At 36.8% G+C, this 22,376-nt stretch overlaps 1 protein-coding gene across 2 annotated transcripts in view; it reads right to left on the bottom strand.

Moving 5' to 3' along the window:
- Positions 1-22,376, bottom strand: part of LOC104066032 (guanine nucleotide-binding protein G(t) subunit alpha-3) — a 67,381-nt gene that overhangs the window by 15,974 nt on the left and 29,031 nt on the right. Inside the window, exons 1-2 of one of the 2 annotated variants that reach the window (XM_009568576.2) lie at positions 8,799-8,919; positions 2,560-2,602 (exon numbers count right to left, since the gene is read on the bottom strand). In XM_009568576.2, the coding sequence (XP_009566871.2) occupies positions 2,560-2,602; positions 8,799-8,916 (161 nt within the window). In that variant the 5' untranslated portion in view covers positions 8,917-8,919. Of the gene's footprint in view, positions 1-2,559; positions 2,603-8,798; positions 8,920-22,376 lie in introns of those variants that run through there. The other variant, XM_054057684.1, reaches the window with a different exon arrangement.

The following is a 22,376-nucleotide window of genomic DNA, read 5'->3' on the forward strand; positions in this document are numbered from 1 at the left end:
TTTGTTCCCTGATCCTCTTTAGAAAAAATAACATAATTAAAAAATAAATGCAGGATGCTGAAGGTATGAGATATTAGGCTACCAGTCATAATATCTACATTGTACTTCTATTGGAGGAAAAAAGTTAATTTCTATTTTTTTTTCACTCAAGGAGGGCTTTTCACCAGATAGGTTGAGTTGATTCAGTCTCAACAGGTATGATGAGTTAACAAATACTTTGTCTTGTTCTTTTCATTTTCTGAATTATTTGTAGTAAGTTTGTACTGCTAACTTAGGGCATAGGACAAAAATACTCAACTTGGTTTTAAAAACATTAGATCACGTGTTGGAAATGATCTAGTCAAAAGCACAGAACTCCAGAGAAGCTTATTTTTTTTCCCCAGTTTAGTTATGTCTCATAACAATGCAAAGTGTGGAAAGAATGAGGTTTATGAATTAGAAAATTACATTAATAGGAGTAAAGTTAACTTGATTTTGGAGGAAAAGTGTATTTTTAGCAAATTTATTTCTATTGTAAGCAGCTGTCAGACTTCTCTAGAAAATGTTATGCTTCACTGAAGAAATTAATAATTTATTTTTTTTTACTGAAAAATCTTCGTTTTTGAAAAAGGCCTTGGTTGTGACAGAAAGGTGACATTTTACATGAAAAAAAGAGCACTTTTATTGTGTAATAATTCATATTTATGATCAAATTGGCAGCTCATAAATGCACAAGGCTTTAAAGATAGCTCTCAACACTGCAGTTTTTCACGACCACTTTGATGCTGTTAAGAGTTACTGGTCTTCTTAACATAATACAGAGGGACATCTTTAATCTGCTTTTACTTGGGAAGCTTTCAGCACAATACATTTCAGTGGTTTGCTGAACGGTGAGGGTCTCCTGATTGGAACTCTGAACAAGAATAAAATTATCCACCATTTAACTGGAGCAAAAAAGTTAGAAGAATATTTGATGGATGGTTCTAAATCTTATTGCGAAATGAGCTTCTTAAATAGTAGAAAATTGCTCTTAAAATATTTTTTTTTACTTGACTCCTTAAAATGCATTGTGGAAGATATGAAATACTTAGAAGAACTTCAACTCAGGATATCACTACTGATTTCTTAAAACAATCTGCTTGATTTTTACTCAGGAAGAAATTGGTGACTGCAAAGTAAGGTCATGTCTAACCAGCTGCAATTCCTGTGTCATTTATTTCTCTCTCTAGACAGGTTTAGGAAGCAGACATGGACACTGTCTATGAAAATAAGGCTAGATATAACAGCAATATTTGAGGAGATTACACAGTGAAGGAGGCTTTTTGCTGCCTATGTAAGCATGATGTCTTGAATCCAGCTTGATTACGTATAGATGTCGGATACATGCTTAGTGTTTTGACTGTCCTTAAAAGAATAACATGAAAGTTTTACTATATGTGAAAAATATTGTGATATTAAATTGGAAATGGCAGGGCACACACAAATTTGACCTTCTGAATCCAGGAGAAATAAAGCTAGACTTCAGTCTGTGTGCCATCATGTTCACTATGAGCAAACATCTACAAGTGTTACTGTACTAGATTTATAGTGCAGTCACAAGATCTCCTAACCAGATACTCAGTCCAGATTTGATCAGAGTTTTCTGCAACTGAGCTTTCTTTTTTCATACAGTAACTGTATGAAAATTTTTTTGGGTGATACTTTCCTTACTAAAAGCAGTTCTCATAATTGCACCTAACAATGCTAGGTGATTGGTATCTGCTGCTCACTGTGTAGTCTGACAACTAAATGTGTTGCCACCTGCAGAAGACCTGAGAATATTCTTTCTGACCTCTGGCAGCAGCTGGAATATGACTGCGGAGACCAAGGATGATCTGCAGAGCACAAACAAAACTTTGTACTGTTATACAATGTGACTACTTCAATATTTTCTCTTGCAATGCAGTGAAGTCAAATGAGATTGAACAAAGGGAGATGATTCAGATCATATGTAATTAAAGTTTGGAATGACTTGCCATAGAATATTATGGATTTCATTAGTTTATATTAGTTCAAAAAAGATTCAGGAGAAAGGCACGAATTAACAAAGGGTTATTAACGCAGTGGTACCATCTCTGGTTCAGGATGATGCCTAAGTCACAGATCATCAGATACTATCAGGATATCCAGCATGAGTTTGTTTGTTTACTTGTCTGATCTGATGATCTTCTGGAAACATCTTTGGCTACTGCAGGAGACAGGATACAAGGCTAGTTGGAACTGCCATGACTGCTTGTCTTATACATTCGTGTACTCACTACAGTACCGTAACTTCTACCAAATCCTATGAAGAAGCTCCCCTGGTCTTCATTGAGGAGCTGGAACACTGCACAATTCAATCAAACAGATTTGATTACCAATACGACTATGCATCTTAGTTACTTTGTATTTTTCTTTATGTATTTGAATGTGCACTTGATTTGAATGATGTTTCTTTGCATTTTATTCAAATAACCATAAATATTGTAATAATACCTTAGCTAGATAGCTTATACTACAAATACCAGATTCCACAACTGATACAAATACTTATTAACTTACTTCATTTGCTTTACAATAGTGCTCTTTCCAGACTCTCCAGCACCTGCAGAAGGGGAATGTTGAGAAGATGTGATTTTTACATGAATAAGTAGCAAGTATTAAAAATAACTCTCCGCAACACAGATTTTTGCATCTATGAAGAGACATACAAATGTTTTAGATCCTCATTGTACTAACTATAGCCCTCTGTATTGTCCATTCAGACTACAAAGAATGAAATCTTGGTGAAAGTATTAATTCTGAAAAGGAAAGAGGTATTTGAAAAGAAAGGAACATTCATTCAGTTAAGAAAAAACATAGAGATTCTTCAGTTATCCAGCAAATTGAATACGGGTCATATTTTGATTTCATCCCTAGCAGATGGGCAGAAAGGCATGAACATACTACAACTTCTGATACTGTCCCTTAATTACATGATTTGTTGCTACTCATTAATTGTACGTCATGACCTTTTACAAGCCAAACCAAGCAGTTCCATGCTCTTCAACCAGCCTCACCAAGCAGCTGGAAAAACAGAGCATGGAGGCTTGCATGTGGTCTGGCTCATGATGTGCTGGCAGCATGTGAGCTAATATCTCGACAGTGATGTTTTGCCAGTTCCCCTGCTCTGTGGACTGCTGTGAAGTAGTGTGGATGGAAGTGGGAAACCCACAAAGCCATGCAGCAGATCCAGCTTGGGAATGATTTTGCAGGAAAACCCCATAGTCAGTGGGGAGGTACATGCATTTTCTTGCACAGCGAGTTGCAGACCTAGGGCATAGGTTTGTTTAGTTTATATACAAATAATTTGCTCTTCTTATCTCACGCGAAGTAAGTAACCACAATGCAAATCTTCTGTATTGGAAATCAGTGTGATTGACTATCATCAGTGGTGTGACTTGGCAAGAACTGCCAAACAAAAAGTCAGATTTTGAAAGCACCTGAAGAGAGCATTTAACTTGACTGAGAATCTATGCGACAAGATTCATCACTGCTTTTGTTTTTGCAGATTATCATTTACCTCACTGGATGGTGTCAAATGCTTTTTACAAAAGAGGAAATCTGAGGCATAGCTATTTTAATTGAGGGCTTCTTAGTGAATGAAACAAACTGATTACAGACTTTCCAAACAGATTTTGTAAAGCTGATAACATTTAAATGACAGGGATTAATTTACTCAAATGAATCACAACACACAGCTAGCAGAAAGCATTTTTAAAGCCCATGACGTGAAAGGCAGAAAGTGTGAGAGAAAAATGAGTCTCTGCAAAATGGGCTGGTGCTGCCATCTGCCACAGTTTGGAAAAAATGCAAATCTGCCATAGATCATTTATTATCCCTTCAATACCCTTCTGAAGAACTTGGTAAAGCTCTGTCAGCAAGGTGGTATTTGCTACACTTTTTGTAGGGAAGAGAGAAGACTGTGCTGAGAATTCATATAAATATATATATATATATATATATATATATATATCAGGGAAAAACATTAGGAAACATAATATAGAACTGGACTTCTTTCCCAGATCTGAAAAGCAAAGTTAAAATAGAGTGTGAGGCATAATTGATACATTTTGGGTGCATTTTTTACTTCTGCTCATCTTTAATTTATGATCCAGTAATGCTTTTATTCAAGCAACAGATGACTCTCAGACTTTGGCTGTGCTCTGGAGTACTGTGTTAGTTGTAGTGGCATTTGCACTCCAAGAAACGGGTAGAAGGCAATTTACTTTGCACCTGCTTCCTTCCTTCCTTCCACCTAGAAGACAAGGCTGTGTTTCCACCCACAACAGTAGCGTTCTGCTTGCAGAAACAGCAGCAAGAGTGCATCGTGATAGCCCTTATGTGCCTGCACGAGGAGCTGAAGGCAGTTTTCCTTTCGGAGGCAGTGAGAAGGGTGATTACAATCAAGCCCAGATGTTCTGAAGAAAAGAGCTTAGGCCAGACTTAGTCTTGTCCTGAATCCTGGAAAATTTAACTGGCTTTTTGAAAACTCTGTCTCTATAGATCTCTCTCTCTATATACATATATGTATTTATATATAGATATGTCTCTGCATATATGCCTGAGACAGAGCTGAGCTGACAATATACCCATAGCCTATATTCTGCATGTCACATATTTAGGAAGTTCTAGCTTTTTCAAATTTACCTTTGATTTCTCTGTTTCTATTTGAATGCGAAGGTTCCTTGAGATGCATAGAGGCACAGAAAAATAAAGGCAAAATATTCTTTGTCAATGCCTGAAACTCTGTCCTGGCTTCTGGTAGCTGAAGATGTCCCCACCACCAGTAAAGTTAATGGAAGTTTGCTCCCATACTTTTTTCTTGAGATCACCTTTCACATGGTGCTTTACACAAAGCACACTGGCAGATTAACCTGCCTCTCTTCTTGCTTTGAATGTTTTGAGCGGCACTCCCTGTTCCAAGCCCATTAAGTTTCTGGAAAGGCTGGGGGTCCAGGGGAGGCTCAAGAAGAAATGCTGTGTGCTGACCTGCAAAGGAGCTGTCTGTCCTCCAGCAACTTGACACGAATCGCCCCTCTGCTCTGGGACTGCCTAACCTCTTCCCGGCAGACCACCGATGCATATAGGCAGAACAGAAAAAGAGGAAAGACTGGAGGTAGCTTGATGACCAGGGAGAATCTTTCAAGTTCAAAGGAGAACAGAATCCAGGACCTCAGCTATAACTTTGCATTACTGATTTTCTAATCAGAATTAGTTCGAATAGTTTGTGGAAACTGGGGAGCCCCTTTTAAAGTTAGCAAAGGCTGAAGGTGGTTCTTTTTAGATATTAAGCTGCTTTTGTGTCTAAGAGCAAGAGGTATTATCTCATTATGGTTATTAGTTATGGTTTAGGAAAGTTTCCAGAAGTAAAGGTAGGAAAATTAAATAAACCCTACCAATTGAATATTTTGTTTGAAACCTGTCAGAAAAGGAACCAGCAATGACATAAACCAGCAAAAAGCAGGATAAGAAAATCTTCAAATTAAAATCACAAAAGGTTCCACACCTCTGCCTGAGCTTTGTCTGTTCCTTTCAGAGTTCTGGAAACTGTGAACTAGAGTGGAAATTATATCTTTCGGGCCCTTTTGCTAAATTGAACAATCTTTCTCCATGTGAGAAAGAAACTAGAGAAAAGACACAAGCTCTAGCCCTCCTGAGGGAACAAGGTCCTTAAATGCTGCCCCACACCCCAAAAAAGAAAATAAGTGCATTTCAGGAAACAGGATTTTTGGGCCATTTTTGTACTCAAAGTCTTTCCTTACACTGCAGTTGTTAATAACAGGAATTTTAACCAGACTTCAGTACTACAACAACTGATTAATTGAACAGGTTTTAAATGTCTATACTATAAAATTCTATATTCAGACTACTTTTCAGAGACCTCTTACAGTCAGCGAAGAAAAATATTTGCTACTAAAACAAACATCTTCAATTTTTGTCACCTTGAAGCAGACATTTAAATTAAATTGGGGAAATCACGCCCTGAAAGTGAGTATTTCTCAGTAAAGTGAGCTGAAGGGGACCAGCTCAGATGCGAAGGTGAGTTTGGCCCTGCCACTGAAAATTGTGGACAGTGAGCCCAGGGAGCATTACTTTGGAAATTAATAAGTTCCAAGTTTTAATGATTATTTAAATTGAAGGTAGATTCTATTTTCTGTGAACCATCACTGTGAGCACCAACTGTTTTGTCTGTATCTCGTACATGCACTGTACTTTGCACACAAATAAATAGCAAGCCGGCCTCCTACAAAGTATATAAACTGCGTGTTATGTGGTAGGCAAGATATGGCCCTGATACAATGGAAATAAAAGTTTCACCTTGGAGTTTGATCCAGATTCATAGAACAATCTGATTTTTTTTGGAGTATAAATATGTAAAGGCCAGGTTTGTGGACAAGGTAGGAGGTTAGTTTGGCCTTTAGAACATAGGAACAACTCGCACAGAGGTCATAACTCTCCTGATTCCTGACGACTGTTGAGGAATGTCAGAAAGTGGCATAATTTTGTGCCTCCCCCAGTTTACATATGCACTTTTTGTATGCATGTCATATAAACTGTAAATTATCACCTTGACACAGGTGATGTGTTTACCCAGAGTAGGGAATATAACATAAACAAATACAGTATCTTTTTTTTGTGGAACGGGCTGGAAACCAGATATTCAAGAGACACTTTCACTGTAGCTGTGCAATAGGCTCAGAAAAAACTTAGGTTTAATTCTCTTCTTACTTTTTTTAAAAATAATTAAGCTGTTAAATCTATAATATCTTTTTTTTTTTTTTTTTCCTCCAGTATATTTTTATCCAAGTCCTTGACTCCTTGTGATTTTTGTGATTTGTTATAATGGTTCTCAGGACTAAAAAATCTTCCAAAACTTTACCCACTGATGAATCTGAATCTTTACAATGTGTGGCATCAATAAAGGAAGATGTTATAGAAATATACACTACAAAAAGGACTTCAGCAAAATTATTTCAGATTTTTACTATAATCTTGTCCCATTAAAAGAGTGCTTGTGCAGTTGGTCAAACTGAAATATGTTCAGATTTGAAATGAATGCACTGGAAATCTTATTCAGATAGCTTGCAATTAATCACAAAACGTTTTACTAAAATTATCTTGAGTATGTGATATTAACAATGTCAGAAAACCAGAAATTATATACATTGGGAAGCATTAAAACCTAAATTTCTTAATACTAAATACATACATTTGTTCTAGGAGAAGTAATTTAGTTTGTGTCCTAGTGCAAGGCAGCCTCCAGTACTATTGTTAAGACATGAAGACTTGAAGATTATATAACAAAAATATAAGATTTTTTGAAGATATATAACAAAATTACTTATTTTATAAATTTTCATTATCCTATAAATTCTTTCTAAAGGATTTATTACATCTTCCTCATGTATCGGTGTTGGATAACTGCAGAGACAGGACTCCAGAGCAGAAGGACACTGCCTCTAAGTCAGTATGAAAATTACTTTTTATAAGAGTTTATAGAAAGTACTGAAACTTCACAAAAGTTTAAATAAAAACATTCCTCTGTTTTTTGACCAATTCAAGCTTGTCTCAGTAGGGGTAATATTTTATTTCAATGTGGCATGGGCAATCTTCATATTCTCCACTGGACTGAAAAGCTTTGTAAGCCACAGTCTGAACACTGATAAACTGTATCAAAATGCTACTTTCTATGAGAAACCTTCATGGTTGTGTTTTTATCTTATTTGTTTATTATTAATAACAGTTAGAGTCTCAGCTGCTACGAATAGACTCTTTGCATAAGATACAAACCAATAGAGTTAAGCTGATTTACTTTATCAAAGGGAACTATCTAGGTCTGAATAAACATTGATTCAGAAGCGTTTGTAAGTACTGGGCTTAAAATTAAGAAAGATAGCAACATTTCAATTATCAAAGGCTGTTTTTCTATCCATTTGGTTGAACCGATGTAAATTCTCATAGCAGGCATCATGCTGTTGAAAGAAAAATATTAAGATGGTAGCAGCATTATTGTGCCCTTGAATATTTCTTGTAAGCTAAGCAGTACTATGGAAAAAAAGAGAGAAGAATAAAGCTGTATGAAGAAATAGCGATTTTCTTTTGCCGTTACACCTGTTGGCTATTAATAAATTGATGGTAGTGTGGACCAGATGTAGTAGTCTGTGAGAGTATTCATCTGTACTAATCTCATTTCATTTCCTTCCATTCCACTCTCTACAATATCATTTTTTATACATTAGAAAAAAAAAAGAAAAAAAAGTCCTTACACGTCACTTTCTGCTTCTGCAAAAAATGAAGTGCAACAGTTTGGAAGATAAATGATATCAATACATTATGATGTATTGTGGATTTTCTATGTAATCAGTTATCTCACTTAATCCTCCTGCAAATGAATGCAAATAGAACCATGAAAAAAAAAAGAGAAATCTGTGCTAACTTCTGTGTAATTAAACATCATAACATTTATTCTAGCAGTAGGTCCTCATTTCTCAAATCTTTTCAAAATCAAGTATTTATAATATTTAGGATTGAATACACGTGGTGACATGGGCATTTCCAGCCTATTCCTGCCTGTTCCTTGTGAATTAATTGGTTACTTCATGAGCGTCCACAATCAGAAAATATTTTATGCATATATTACAAGATTGTCTTCTTCAAACGAAATAGTAAGAGGTGGAAAATTCACTGTACTGAAGTGAATTTCCAGAGCAAAATAAACCCAAAATAAAAGCATTATGAGGTATTTTTATTCTATTTACCCAACAGTAGTAGTTTGACTGTCCTGGCTTCCCTCTCTGCATCTGCCTGAAGTTTCTTTTCCAGTTCTCTGGATCTTCTGGATAATTCCTTGCTCTCAGAACTGGCTCCACTGCCCATCTTGTTAAAAATCCTCTGTTTGTCCAGTTGATTTGCTGCTTACCAGACTAGTTGCTTTAATTGTGAAGAATAGGCTGTGCCTAAAAGAAAATTTTAAAATCTTATTCAACCTCTGCATTCAGCCTTCAAATCAAATGGTCCCTTTTCGCCTGTCACACGATCTGGATCCACTGTGGTCAAAGGTTTATATAGGGACATTAAAATGTACTGTTATGATGTCATAGAATTAAAATGATCTATTCAAGAGAAAAACCAAGATACAGGTAGATCTCTGTCCTTTTTTCGGATAGGTTCCAGCCTCATGTGCTTCAAAGAACTGTTCAGAATGTCTTGAATTCATTAAATTGAGAATAACTCAGCTCAAGGAAAAAGTTTTCATCTTGTGAATAATTGTTTGTGCCTAGAAGCAAAAAAAAAGGTTTATGTCTTCAAAGCATTTGCATAATTTATTTTTCATCTTTCTCAGTGGTCATAACTCTAAATATGTGTATTTTTTATTTTAAAAGGACTGAACTTGTATTTATATAGTTAAGAAGTAGGTTGCTTTGAATTATTACTTAAAGCACAAAATGTTTTCTGCATTATCATATTATGGCAAGTACATCTATTTTCTTGTAATGGTAACGGATGTTCTACTGCAATTTGTAATATAGTGTGATACTTTTGTGCAGCCATTCCTTGATAAATGTCATAATCTTTTCCATTTTTCTGTTATTTTATTAATATTCATCAGTTTTGGCTGAAAACACTGCACAATTTTGTGTGAGAAAGGACACAGGCCAGATTGTCCACACTGATGTAATAATTTCATCTTAATTTCTTCATAGTGCTATAGTAATATGGCAATGTTTTATGCAATATAGTGGAAATATCACTTGTCAAGTAATGTGAACAGTATATCGAGAAAATATACTTTACTGTAATATTGTCATAGCTGGTGAGCGTAGAACTACTGTCAGGATGAAAGGATACAGAAAACTTTCTTTTTGTTCTTTCTCTTCAGATTAGGAATTTAAATAAATTTCACCGGTGTGCAATACTGTAATTAATTATAGTATTATACTTATTCACTTTATAAAGTATTTCCATTGTATGGAATATGAAAACATAGAATTATACTACAATTTTAAAATTATTGACTGGTAATACTCAGTAATGCTCTGACTTTACAGTATGCAACCCTGTAAATTTTAGCCTGGAAATTGTTTAAGGGAAATATACACATACAGGTCAGTTTGAGTGAAATTAGACATATTTTTACAGTGAAGATAACTGATGAAGAGGGCCAGACATAAAGCATCTACCTCATCCTGTCCTCTAGAAAAGAAACTCTCCCTCAGCAGAAGTAGGTGGACCCCAGGTATAAAACAGGAAAGCAATGGGGAACACCGGAGGGAGGGAAACAAAGATCAGCAGCAGTACTAATGAGTTCTGTGTTGTTAGAGCAGGAGAGTGTTTTCTTCTGAGAAAAGACAGGTCCTTTGCTGTGCCCGTCCCATGTAATAATGAGTGTCTTCTCTTAATCAAAGTTAAGACCTTATACTGCAATAAAGATCTGAAGTTGAGCTTTTTCAGCGTATTCTTCTCAGTCAGCGGAGCAGGAAGCCCTGTTTTCAGTCTTCTTCTACTGCTTTGCCAGAAATGAATCATCAGGACTCGTTAACAGCTGAATTTTTGCATGTACATTTGCAATGCAAGAAAATGCTCTGTTTTGTTAAGCCTATATTCCTACTTTGTTTATTCTTTAAAATAGACTGAAATAGGATCTTTATGCAGCCATAGTAAAAACTGGTTTATGTAAAAAATTAAAATAAGCAACTTCAGAAATGTGATATCAGTGCCAGGTTTCTGTTTATCCAAACCGTAGGTAAGTAATTACACTGGGTTTGAAAAGTAAGTCTGTTTGAGCATTTCTGAATACTTGACAGAATTTAGAAACTGACTACTGTAGTCACAAATCATGGAAATGAATTTAATCTCCAGATTAAGGGCCCATTTCTTCACTGATTTGTTCCATGCATATGTTAGTATATATCTGGGGTTTTTTCCATTTTATTTTCACAGTTTTGAATGGGAATAGTGTAATGGTAAACTAGACCCTGTTCAGTTATACCGGAAGAAAATAAATGTAAATAAGTCAAGATGAAAACTTTGCATCTTTTTTTCCTAGATGGAAAGCAATGGAAAAAAAACAGCAATCTGTGTCTGTTTCTCTGCAGAGTCAAAAAGATTTAGAACGTACAAGATTCTGTTTTTCTTTGGACTTCATCATCATCATCATCATCACTAAATATATTTTGATTGAGGAATTTTCTGCTGACGATTAAGCCAGAAGTAATTAACACTGCCATACAGGGTTAGGTCCAATCTAAAATGTTTTGTGTTATCTTTCTCCACCTCGTCTAGGTGCAAAAATAAAAATATGCCTCCCTGCGTCTCTTCTGTTTGATAGGGATATCTTTGAAAGAGAGTAAGTCTGGAAAATGCTCCTTTGAAAATGCAATCACACTTAGTAAAGAATACCTTCTATGTTGTTGGAGTTGTTTCTAGTGATGCACTCTAGGTGGTGCTGATAATATAGAGTGTACACTAGATGCATTCAGTAGCTAGACAGAATTACAAGAGACTTTCTGAGAGACTCTTTCAAATGATCTGTTCAGAAGTCATGGATTTGAGATTCTAGATTCCAATTCCAAATTTGTATTTTGGAATATAGTAAAGGTGTAATTGTTTGTGATTTATATTTGGCAAATAATATAGACTATTCTGTTACTAGAGTAATTCAATTGGGTTAGGTTTTCTGTTTCAGTTTATTTTGAAAGTACTGTGCTCTTCCCAGTCAAAGAAAGATGTATAGCTTAAGAAATTCATGCTTTCTAAGTTTTTCTCTCTTGTTTTCTTTCTAGGTCTTTGCATTTACAAAGTATTCAGACTGGAGTCCATTCATCTTTTTCCACATTTCACTATAATTAATGCTTTCCCTTTTGCCTGATAAAATTTGGAGTAATGGCATTGATGGAAATGGAGGAAGTTTCAGTAAGAATAGAACTGTCTATATTTAGGAACTTTCTATACATTTCCTACAGTATGCTCCTAAATAAAGGAAGCCTGAAAAAATCTGTACAATGCCTGTTACAATCAAAGGAAATGCTTCAGCTCTTTGAGTTGGCTACTGAACTGCTTCTGATGCACAAAAGAAACAACAAAAAAACCCTTCAAATTAATCTGTTGCTCATTGGAAACATTCTATTGGGAAAAAAGTTTCTCTTGCACCCTGAAAATGGACAAGCCCATCTAGACTTTTGTGACTACAGATGTGCAGATGTACCTGCTAAACGACAGACACCCTAGAGACATGATGAAGCAGGTATAGAGACTCCTTATATGCTCCCTGTCAGTGCTGGTATTAGCTTGGATCCATGGCAAGCTGCATTAACAGGCTTTAGAAATCTGTTAAGAGTCAAGTTTTATTACCTTTGCACTGGATTACAGTCATGGGGCTGAAATGTTTGTGGGTCTGAAGTACTGTCTCCACATAGGGCTATGTTTCACTATGTGATGTTTACAGTTTGGATTGTTACCTTTCTTGTACAGTGTAGGGATACCCATATTGCATGACTGCTATAAATTATATACCAGATGGATGTTAATCATTCTGTGAGCTTTTCTTATCTCAGACTCACAAGAACTTAAAACAGACCTGCAAGAAGGTAGTAGGGCTATCTTCAGAAACGGTCATCTAGCCTAGCAGTTTAGCGTAACAGGCAGAGAATCTCAAAGGTAGTAGATTTGCCACAGCGAACTTCTCAAACTATCTCGCTTTGCCATTCCAATCCTCTTCCAAGACAGTGTGACTCATTCACGAAAACTGAAACTGTTGAAGCTTGGGTATGACATGAAGCACACAAAAAAATGTTCAGAAGAGTATCTGGCTCCTCTTAAGAATTGCATCCATACATCTCACTCCAAAGGGAAAATGTATCAATCTTGAGACCGACTGTACTGTGATACCTGACACAGATCAAGCAAATGTGATAATCATCAAATTGGTGTTACCAGCCAGCTTCATACTACTGTAAACAAGAGTAGGAGAGTTAATTACTTATGTTAATGATCATTCTGGCTACATGATGGAAGCAGATCTCCCGGAGTTGCTCTCAGCAGGTTCTTCAGGTTCTCTGGGTTTCCCTGTAGCATTGCTGCCATCTGTTCTGCCAATATGCATATATCACATGCTCAATCTTATTGACTCAGGGTAGTCAGAACTCGGACCTCCTCAGCTTCCTACTGCATAATCCAGACACACTCCTTTAGGCAAATTACCTTTAAGAACTTGTCTACAAAATCTGATGGAGAGGTAAGTACTAAGACCTTACTATGCTACTACCTTCTGTTCAGTTATCTTATATTTATAAGATGAGATGACTTAATCAAAAAATCCACTCTGGACTGTGTACTCTCAGCAGGGGAATATATATTGAAATTCATTATTGCAGATCAAGTTCACAGGTCAGTCTCCTGTGTTTTATTCTGGATGACCAGCAGTTCTGTTTGTGGTTGTACACAGTTATAAAGTGGCATCTATTAAGTATATTGACTGAGAATGTTAAGATGTTATGGGATAGAGGTCTGTTTATACTTCAGATACCTGTGCTAGAGAAGTCAAAATACAATATAGTGATATGAAAGTCAGATGCTATGACATATATCATTCACCAGCAAGGATGGTTCACTTTTCCCAATCCTCCCTTTTCCAGATACACGGGTAAGTAGTCTTTTACTGAAATGGTTTTATATTAAAAGGCAGAGATTCCTTAGGGAAGAGTCATTGCAGAGTGTCTTGCCAAGCAATACTTGAGGCCTTAGGAACTCAAAGACAGGCTTCATGATTTAAACTTAAGGTAAAACTAGTTGAGATTTCTCTAACAAAATAATAGAACAATTTAGGTTGGAAGGGACCCGCAGAAGTCTCTAGTTCAACCCTGCGACACTGCAATACCCAGCCCTTCAACCAGATCTTTTCCTGCTACTGTGATCAAGTGATAATCACCTGTGGCAGTTGTGATGGATGCATCTGGTCTGATGGCTACAACTGACTCAAGGTGGAACTGAGGGAGATAGATAATGCAATAGCCCAGGGCTAATTTATGATAATGTGCCCACCTTGCCATAGTGCTGCTCGGGTCCAACTCGAGCCAAATTTGGCAGAAATTGGCATCTGCAGTCAGTGTGCAAATATGAGTCAATCATTTTAGTCCATAAATAGTGAACAGACCAAGAACCCTTTGTGCACTCTTGCAATGACGGTGGCCTGCATGTTGGGATCTACCCTTGAGCAGGGATGCTTCTCAAGGTTACTACTTGAGGCTGAGAGAATCTTTATCTTGCCAGATACTTGGTAAGTGAATTAGAAGTAAGTGCACTGAAACTTTGAATTCTTAGCTAAATGACATAAAGGATTGCTTGTGCATATATGTTCTTTTAGACATAAACAGTTGAGCAAATCTGAGGCTAATTTGGGATCCTGTCACACCTAGACTCCTCTCTGAGGAGGAGCTTAGAAAGAAATAGAGTCCTTTCAGAACCTTATGACTTAATGGGAAGGTCTCCCTGACTGTTTTGTCTGATTCTGTCCTCTACGTAGTAAGTAATCAAGAGCACCTTGCCATTGAACCGTGTTAAACCACTACCGCATTTACTATCAAACTTCATGAAGTTGGTTTTATATCATTACACGTATTGCTGCTTCTCTCTTACTAGTGAAGTGCATAACTCCATCCATGACAAACCCTCAGCTCAAAACAGAGGTAAGTGCAAAGTTAGTTTCTCAGGGCTTTGCATTACTATATTACGAATTATCCAAAACCAAAAATTTCACAGCCTCTCCAGGAGAGAAGAGTGAAGGGGGTTTTTGAACTTTCTCTGCTGGATCACATGGCTGTTGCCTCTCTTTTCAGGAGAGTTGTCTTTATCAGCTCCCCTTTTTCTTAGTGGAAGACTGCAGTTTACTCCTCTCTTTAGCCACGCTGAACAAGCCCACCACCATCTTGCCCAAGTTCTTCAAACTTCTAATCTTCTTCATTGGCTCATGCAAATCTCTTTTTTTTTTTTTTAGTAGTCATCCAAAACCTTGAAACCTAGAAATATTTCTCTGGATGTACTCCCAAGACAGCCCTGTGGAGGAATTCCCTTGACCTGGTGGCTGTATTCTTAAGGCAGCCCAGTATACACTGCCCTTGCCTAAATGCATATTGGTGTTCATACTCAGCTTACTGACCACCATTCAGGTCCTTTTCTGTAAGGCCACTTTCTCTCTAGTCAGCTCACAGCTCATGGTGTTGCATGGAGTTATTCCACTCTGCATGCAGGAGTCTGCATTTGCTCTTGGGCTTTATGAGGTTCATGTTGGCCCATTGCTTCAGCTAACTGAAATCTGTCTGAAAAACAACTCTGCTCCATAGCATAGCAACCACTAACAAGCACTGCCCAAAGTTTATGTTGATTAAGTTAACCCAGAGCAGTAGGCAAGCACACTCGAAATTCAGTGTTTGGGCAACAGCACTATAGGCCACTGCGAAAAGTTAACAAGTTATTTGAGTTTTTCAAACACAATTGAAACGTGTCCTCATAAAAACAGATGACCATTAAACTCAGAGGAACTCAAATATATGGTCTAGCAAATATATGATCTAGCTTGTGTACACATTGTGAAGCTTTTTCTGTATACACCACATGATTCCACAGTGATTTAAATATGCTATTATATGAAAGGTAAGCTTCTTATAGTTCTGCTGCTTGTAAGCCTCCATATTTACTTCAGATTCCATTTAATGAATGATTTTTTTAATTAATACTGCTGTTTATCCTTTTGCTTCAATAAATAAAAAAAAAGGTTTACATAGCTTTCCTCAGGAATTTTTCAGTAATTAAAATAACTAAAGCATAGCTGTTTCAGTAAGGTCACATAACTGATGTTAACACTCTAAATATCATCCTGGATGTTTGTGTGGTGAACTATTGTTATTTTCCATGCTATGGAGAAAGTCTTATTAAAGTAAGAATAATTTACTCATAACAAATAAGAAAAGCAATGATGTTGTTAATATCAGCTGAGGCAATTATATGCTTATTTATCAATAATTTACATTTTGGTGCTTTTTTTAATGTCTCCACATTTTGACAAAAGAAGACTATTTTGTGGATTTAATATTCAAGTTAACTGCATTCATGTGGAAAAAAATATGATTGCCAGATCTTCAGCTCTGTGGCTTCCTGAAATTCTGCATGTTCCTGAAATTTTCTAACAACTAAAAAAAAAATACTCCAAGTTTTTCCTGGGGAAGAAAGATGTTGTTGCTATGAATAAAACCCACTGAGATGTAGAGAATATTTCAATATCTCACTTAAGTTGAAAATTTTGCTTTTTCTCTCAAAATATTGAAAATTTAAAAATTCAGATTATTTTATTTTTATTTGATCTGCTCCTTGATGATTTCTCCATTTCTTTTCTTCTGCACTGGATATAAATGAGTTCAGTCTAAGATTTTTCTGGTTCCCATTCTTCCCCCCAGTTAGTCAGATTCTATTTAAGGAACTTTACCAAATAACAGAAGACAAAGGGAAATCTTGTTCTTCAGCCCGATATTAGTATCACAGTAATGACACTAATGTTAGCAAAGCCATTTAGTTATACTGGAAAGGGAAAAGGAACTGTCATTCATTTACACAGGTGAATAGAGAAGGAAGTAGAAGGAAAGAAACAACATTACAAATGTCAATAGTTTTTTTTAAAATATTGAAGTGTTATATATTCAACCTTGTCAAAGAGGATTTTTTTCCCAAAGTACTGTCATATCCAATAATTCCCTTTTTTGTGACAATGTCAGATTCAATATGAAATACGTGAACTGTACCAGCTTCAGCATACTCATTGTCCTCAGTTCTATATTTGCCACACATGCTGATACAATGGAATGTGTGACTTACTGTGAGCAAAGATTATTGAGTGTTGGGTGGAGGCTCACTGGCTGAGTTCCAGTCCAGAAAACACTCACATAATTTTGGCATGTTTACCAATACTTCAGCTGAATATAGGCTGTTTTGTAAGCAAATCTTTGTCAATTTTGAGACAGTAAATGTGTGGCTGAACTACTATGTTCAGATTTAGGGTTGATCAGTCCAAGATTTTGAAACTTGATGTATAGATTTGGCTGACCAGTGGAAAAAAAAACAATGTTTAGTGCAAAGCTATTAAAGAAGCCCCAAACCTTCAGTCTTTCTTCAACAAATACACTGACTCCAGACCACAGTTGTGGGATGTCTGCGATATATATGAAAGATCAATGAACTTCACTGAGCACTGCTGATTTCCCCTGATTTCTCGCTGAGGATAGCAAATACACAGGGTCTGACCTTTCTACAAATATTAACAAATGATCTCTCTAATATGGTGAGTCTAAATATTCTTGTGGCTTATTATTGATTCACCCAAGGAAATTAACAAGACGAGTCAGAATGTAATGTATTATAATGAATAAATGATTTGATATCTTTGAACTGACTAGTGTATATTTCCCACCAGAGCATCTGACATTCACTCCAGCTTACTCTTGCAAGAAGTACATGTCGTATTTTGAGGGGAGGAAAAAAAAAAGGAACCTTAGCAACAAAAACTGTTGATGCCTGCTATCTTTGCTAAAAGGATTTAGTTTCTAGTACAAGGTGAACAGTCCAGTCAACATAGTACATTAAAAAAAAAAAAATAAAAAAAAGCTTGAAACAATGGGGAAATGTTTTGTCAACATCTCACTCTGAACATTTCCAATTCCCAGTAGACCCATATATTAAGACAGGCCAAGTCCCATCGTGCCTTGCACAGACAGAAATGAATGAAGAGTAAAAACAAACACAATTCTAATTGGACTTGTAGAACTCCTCAAATAATAAACATTTAAACCTTTCCTTCAGTGCCAAAATAATATGTGAGGAAAAATATGGAAAAGATGAAAAACATTTTTCCCAATATCCTAGCATTCCTTTCATATTATCTAGCAGACTTGTTCCAGCTAAGCCAGCCTGGTACTGCTGTTCCTTCAGCAGAATACAAGCAGCTCTATACTGTAACACAGTTGTGCAGTGGTTGGATAAAATTTGATTTCTGAATTTCAGAAGAGGATATATTGTTGGAACTAGATGGTCTTTAAGGTCCCTTTCGACCCTAACTATTCTATGATTCTATATAAGTAGGTAGCTTCAGAGCCTGGAGCAAATTCCAGGATGTCAGCTGAATTGAACCATGCTGTGTGGAGTTTGTCCACAAAATCTCTTTTCCGTAAGGACTGTTGCTGTATTGTAATAATCCCTGTGGAAAAGACTGTTGAAGAGATTGTTTTACTACTGAGATAGCGCACTGCATCTGAAGACATCTTTTTTATTCTATATGGATTCTTACACTACATACTCATGGAAGCAGGATAACATCTGCTGCATAATATTTGTTCTTTCATTCATACTCCACACCATAGTAATAAGATCCTTATTCTGGTAGGTTTTTAGAGACAATGGTGGTGTTAATTTTTTTAAAGATGCATTTTTTCACTGTAACTTTGTGTTAGAGCTGACTAATTCAAAGAATGGAGCATGGCAGCAAAATGAGATAAGGTAAAAGAGAGACGCAGAGGTTTCCTGCGGAATCTATAATATTGAAATTATTTTAGCAAAACTCTGTCTCTTCTTTAGTATAACTTTTAGAAGGAAAAGTCCTTCACCAGAAGAGCAAAGTTGTTTCTCATGCTCTTTGTGGCGTGTAACACTTTTAGCCTTTGATTGAACCTTACACATTGTCATCTTCTGTGGTCAGGTATGCTTAACTTTTAAATATCTTCAACCAAGACGCCTGATATACATTCCGTCTTGATAGTACCCTGAAGTACTGTGAGATAGCACCACGACATACCTCATCCTTACCCATAGAAAACATGGAGGAAATATTGGGACTTTTCACTCTTTGGAGACTGTAAGACTTAATCATGTATTTAGTATTCGTCCATCCTGCTTATAAAGCAGTGTTCTAATTGGTACAACTCTAGATGACACTTCCCCTAGAAAAATATGTATTGTCCTGGGAAGAACTCAAGGGAAAATGGAAATTATCTCATTCTTCAGCTCCCCTTTAATAGGAACTTAAATGCTTAACTTTTCTTCCTGAGTTAGGCTGGCCTCCGCCCCAAAAATGTTCTGTTCTTAGAGAGGGAAGGAAAAACAAAAACAAAATGTTTTTACTACTCTCCTGAATGTAATGAGACAGATTAAACTCCCTGGGTGTTTGGGAAAGGAGATCCTAAACACATATGCTAAGAACTCCACCCACATACAGTAAATCAATGTGAAAAAATGTAAACATCTGGATTCTCAAATCTCGTAAGAAATTAAGTCAGGACTTAGGTGGAAAGGAAATGGAAGAGCCAACAAGACGAGCCAGACATTTTGTGAATGCCAATAGTTTCTTAAGTGTTGTTCCATAACAGACCATGGCTGGGATTCTGTCTCTATCTTCAACAATGTCCAACTTCAATTGCCTCAAAGGAAGTGTGAACCTCATTTGGTAATTATAGAATAACATGTTGAGATGGGGAATGCCTATGTAACTTCAGGCAGCACATTAGTTTATACCTTCAGGTGTGCTGTTTTTCTTCGTAAAAACCACATGATCATTTCCGCAATTAAATATTATCCTTCCAGTTTTATTTTCATAATTGCAGCATCAGGTAGAATTTCAGGCAGAATTTCTTATTTCCTGAGGTCTTGTTCTCTTGGCGTCTACAGATGCCTTGTGCAAATGTCTCTCATAATTCCTTTTCTTTCTAGTATTTATTGTCTCAAAATTGGCTTTATCTGAGTCTGCCACTAACTGAAGCAGAGAACAGAAACTGTAAGTTCTTTGGACAGTGACTGTGTTTTCTCATTTGTCCATCTGAGTATTTTTCTCATTAGTGATTCTGTGAAGAAGGGGTGTAGCAATTTAATGTACTCTGTGGGATAACTTGAGTTATCCTATGCTATATTGTCCTGTGTCTGAAATGCTTTGTTTGTCCTGGTGGTTGATTATGTGTTTTTGTATTTAATATTAAATCCATTGTGACATAACTTTCACGGGGTGCAGTTTCCTCCAGAAGTTGTTGGAGTCCCCATCCTTTATTTTAGCGCTGTGCAGCTGGCAAGCTGTCTTACCAATATTTCACACAATTCTGACAGGCTTTTTATTATCTATGTGCCCTCTGCTGCTCCAGAGTCACCCTGATGGAAAGTAATCTCAGAGTTGAAGTATTGGCCAGAGGCCATGCATTGCCTTGTGTGTTTCTAGCTCTGTGGAAGTGAGGGTCACATACCTGTCACGGTCTTGCTGGCTGAGTAGTCACGTCTCGTGCTTCAGTGTGGTGCTCTGCTTAGTTCTTAGATTTCATTTGTACATGATCAGTTTTTAAGTCCCTCTGAACTGCAGACATGGCGTGGCTGGACTCCAGCAGTTGTGATCAAACTACTCATGTGTATATGTATACTTTCAATTCCACATTCTGTTCAGATTTCCACTTTGTAATTAAAACATTCCCTACGTATATAGCTTAGCAATACAGGTTGCTTTTCCAGCTGATCAGCCCTCCTGAATTATTTTGTAGCACGTGACAGAAATAAATAAGCCTTCTCACTCGGTATTTGCCCCGTATACTCGGTATCTGTTGAATTTATAGGCAGCAGCTATATTTGTATATTCAAGAATGTCTGGCAGTTATCCTGGAACTGGATTGTCTTTGCTTGTAAATTTTTAGGACAGTCCCAGTGAAGAATTTGTTGTGTTTATTACACTCCCTGGACAATTCATAGGCTTGGTTGGCCAATGAAAATTGGTGCAACAAAAGACAAACTACTTACAACTTGTTTGGTTGGAAGGTTGTGAGAGTTTATTAACACAAACATGAGGTAGACTGTGATAATTACTCTTCATCACTGTAGGTGTAAGCCATGCATTCTGAAGCTGACCTGACGTAAAGGACAAATTGTTTACAAGCTGTCACACAATCAGACTTTCTGGATCTTGGCTATCAAAGCCTTATTCTGCATTACACATTCCCGTGCTTCCTAAGTTTGTGTTAGAGTGTAGGAGTGGGCTAAGGCGGTTTCTATGCCCACAATATGCACAAATCTGCAATATCAGAGAAAAGATTTTCAATTACAGCAAAAGAAACACTTTTCCTCTAAAATCTGGATCACACCTGTGTTCAGTCTTCCAAGTATGTTATGCGATAGTGACATAATATTATTGTATTGCTTAGCTCTATTATGTCAAGTCATTGGATATAAAGATTCTTTAGCTTCCTGGATATTTTAGCCTTGGTTATAGCCATCTCTTCTCTCTCCCCTTCTGCTAAAATCCCTTGAATTAATAGTACCTTTATAATAGTAACGGACTTGGAAGAGGAAAGGTCATAAAATCATAGAATCGTAGAATGGTTTGAGTTGGAAGGGACCTTAAAGATCATCCCCCTCTGCTAAAATCCCTTGAATTAATAGTACCTTTATCATAGTAACGGATTTAGAACACAAAAGGTCATGAAATCATAGAATCATAGAATGGTTTGAGTTGGAAGGGACCTTAAAGATCATCCCCCTCTGCTAAAATCCCTTGAATTAATAGTACCTTTATCATAGTAACGGATTTAGAACACAAAAGGTCATGAAATCATAGAATCATAGAATGGTTTGAGTTGGAATGGACCTTAAAGATCATCCAGTCCCGGCCCCCTGCCATGGGCAGGGACACCTCCCAGTAGATAAGGTTGCTAAAGGGCTCAAGGTCAGTAGAAACATTATTTGCCTGATGGCTTGATTAATAAATGGCAGACAAACACTTCCAAGAATGCAATTCTCTTCAGATGACTGCAGCTTTCTACTTATTTTACAGTACAATCTGCACTGATCTGTGAGCATTAGGAAGCCAATACCTGCATTCTACAGGAACAGAAGACTATTCAGCAAAGACTACTCAGTAGTTCTTTCAGTGCTCTCCAGGCATCTTGCAGCTTCCTTCCACTGCTGCTGCATCCCTAAGCACAGGAGTAGAGCAGCCTATTTTCCTTGGTTTTCCACAAGTTTATTTTGTGATATCCTTCTCTGATTTGTGGGGAATGCTTGAGGTTAATAACTGGAAGAAAAAGGTGCCTTAGAAATGAACAAGCAGTGAGGAACTCTCTGCTCCTCTGTTGAAATTATTAGTCTGCCTCTGGTCTGCAATTGCATCAGTATCCAGAACTAGCATTTTTTTTGGTGAAGGTGCTGATCAGGCACTTGCTCTGCACCCTCCCCATATTATCTTGGGACATATGTGAAAAAGTCTTGCCACTTCCAAGATCCAAGATTGAGGAGCGATTTTGGGAAAAGAACACCAAATAATAAAGGAATTATAA

The sequence above is a fragment of the Cuculus canorus genome, chromosome 1, assembly GCF_017976375.1.
Source record: "Cuculus canorus isolate bCucCan1 chromosome 1, bCucCan1.pri, whole genome shotgun sequence".
Lineage (NCBI taxonomy): Eukaryota > Metazoa > Chordata > Aves > Cuculiformes > Cuculidae > Cuculus > Cuculus canorus.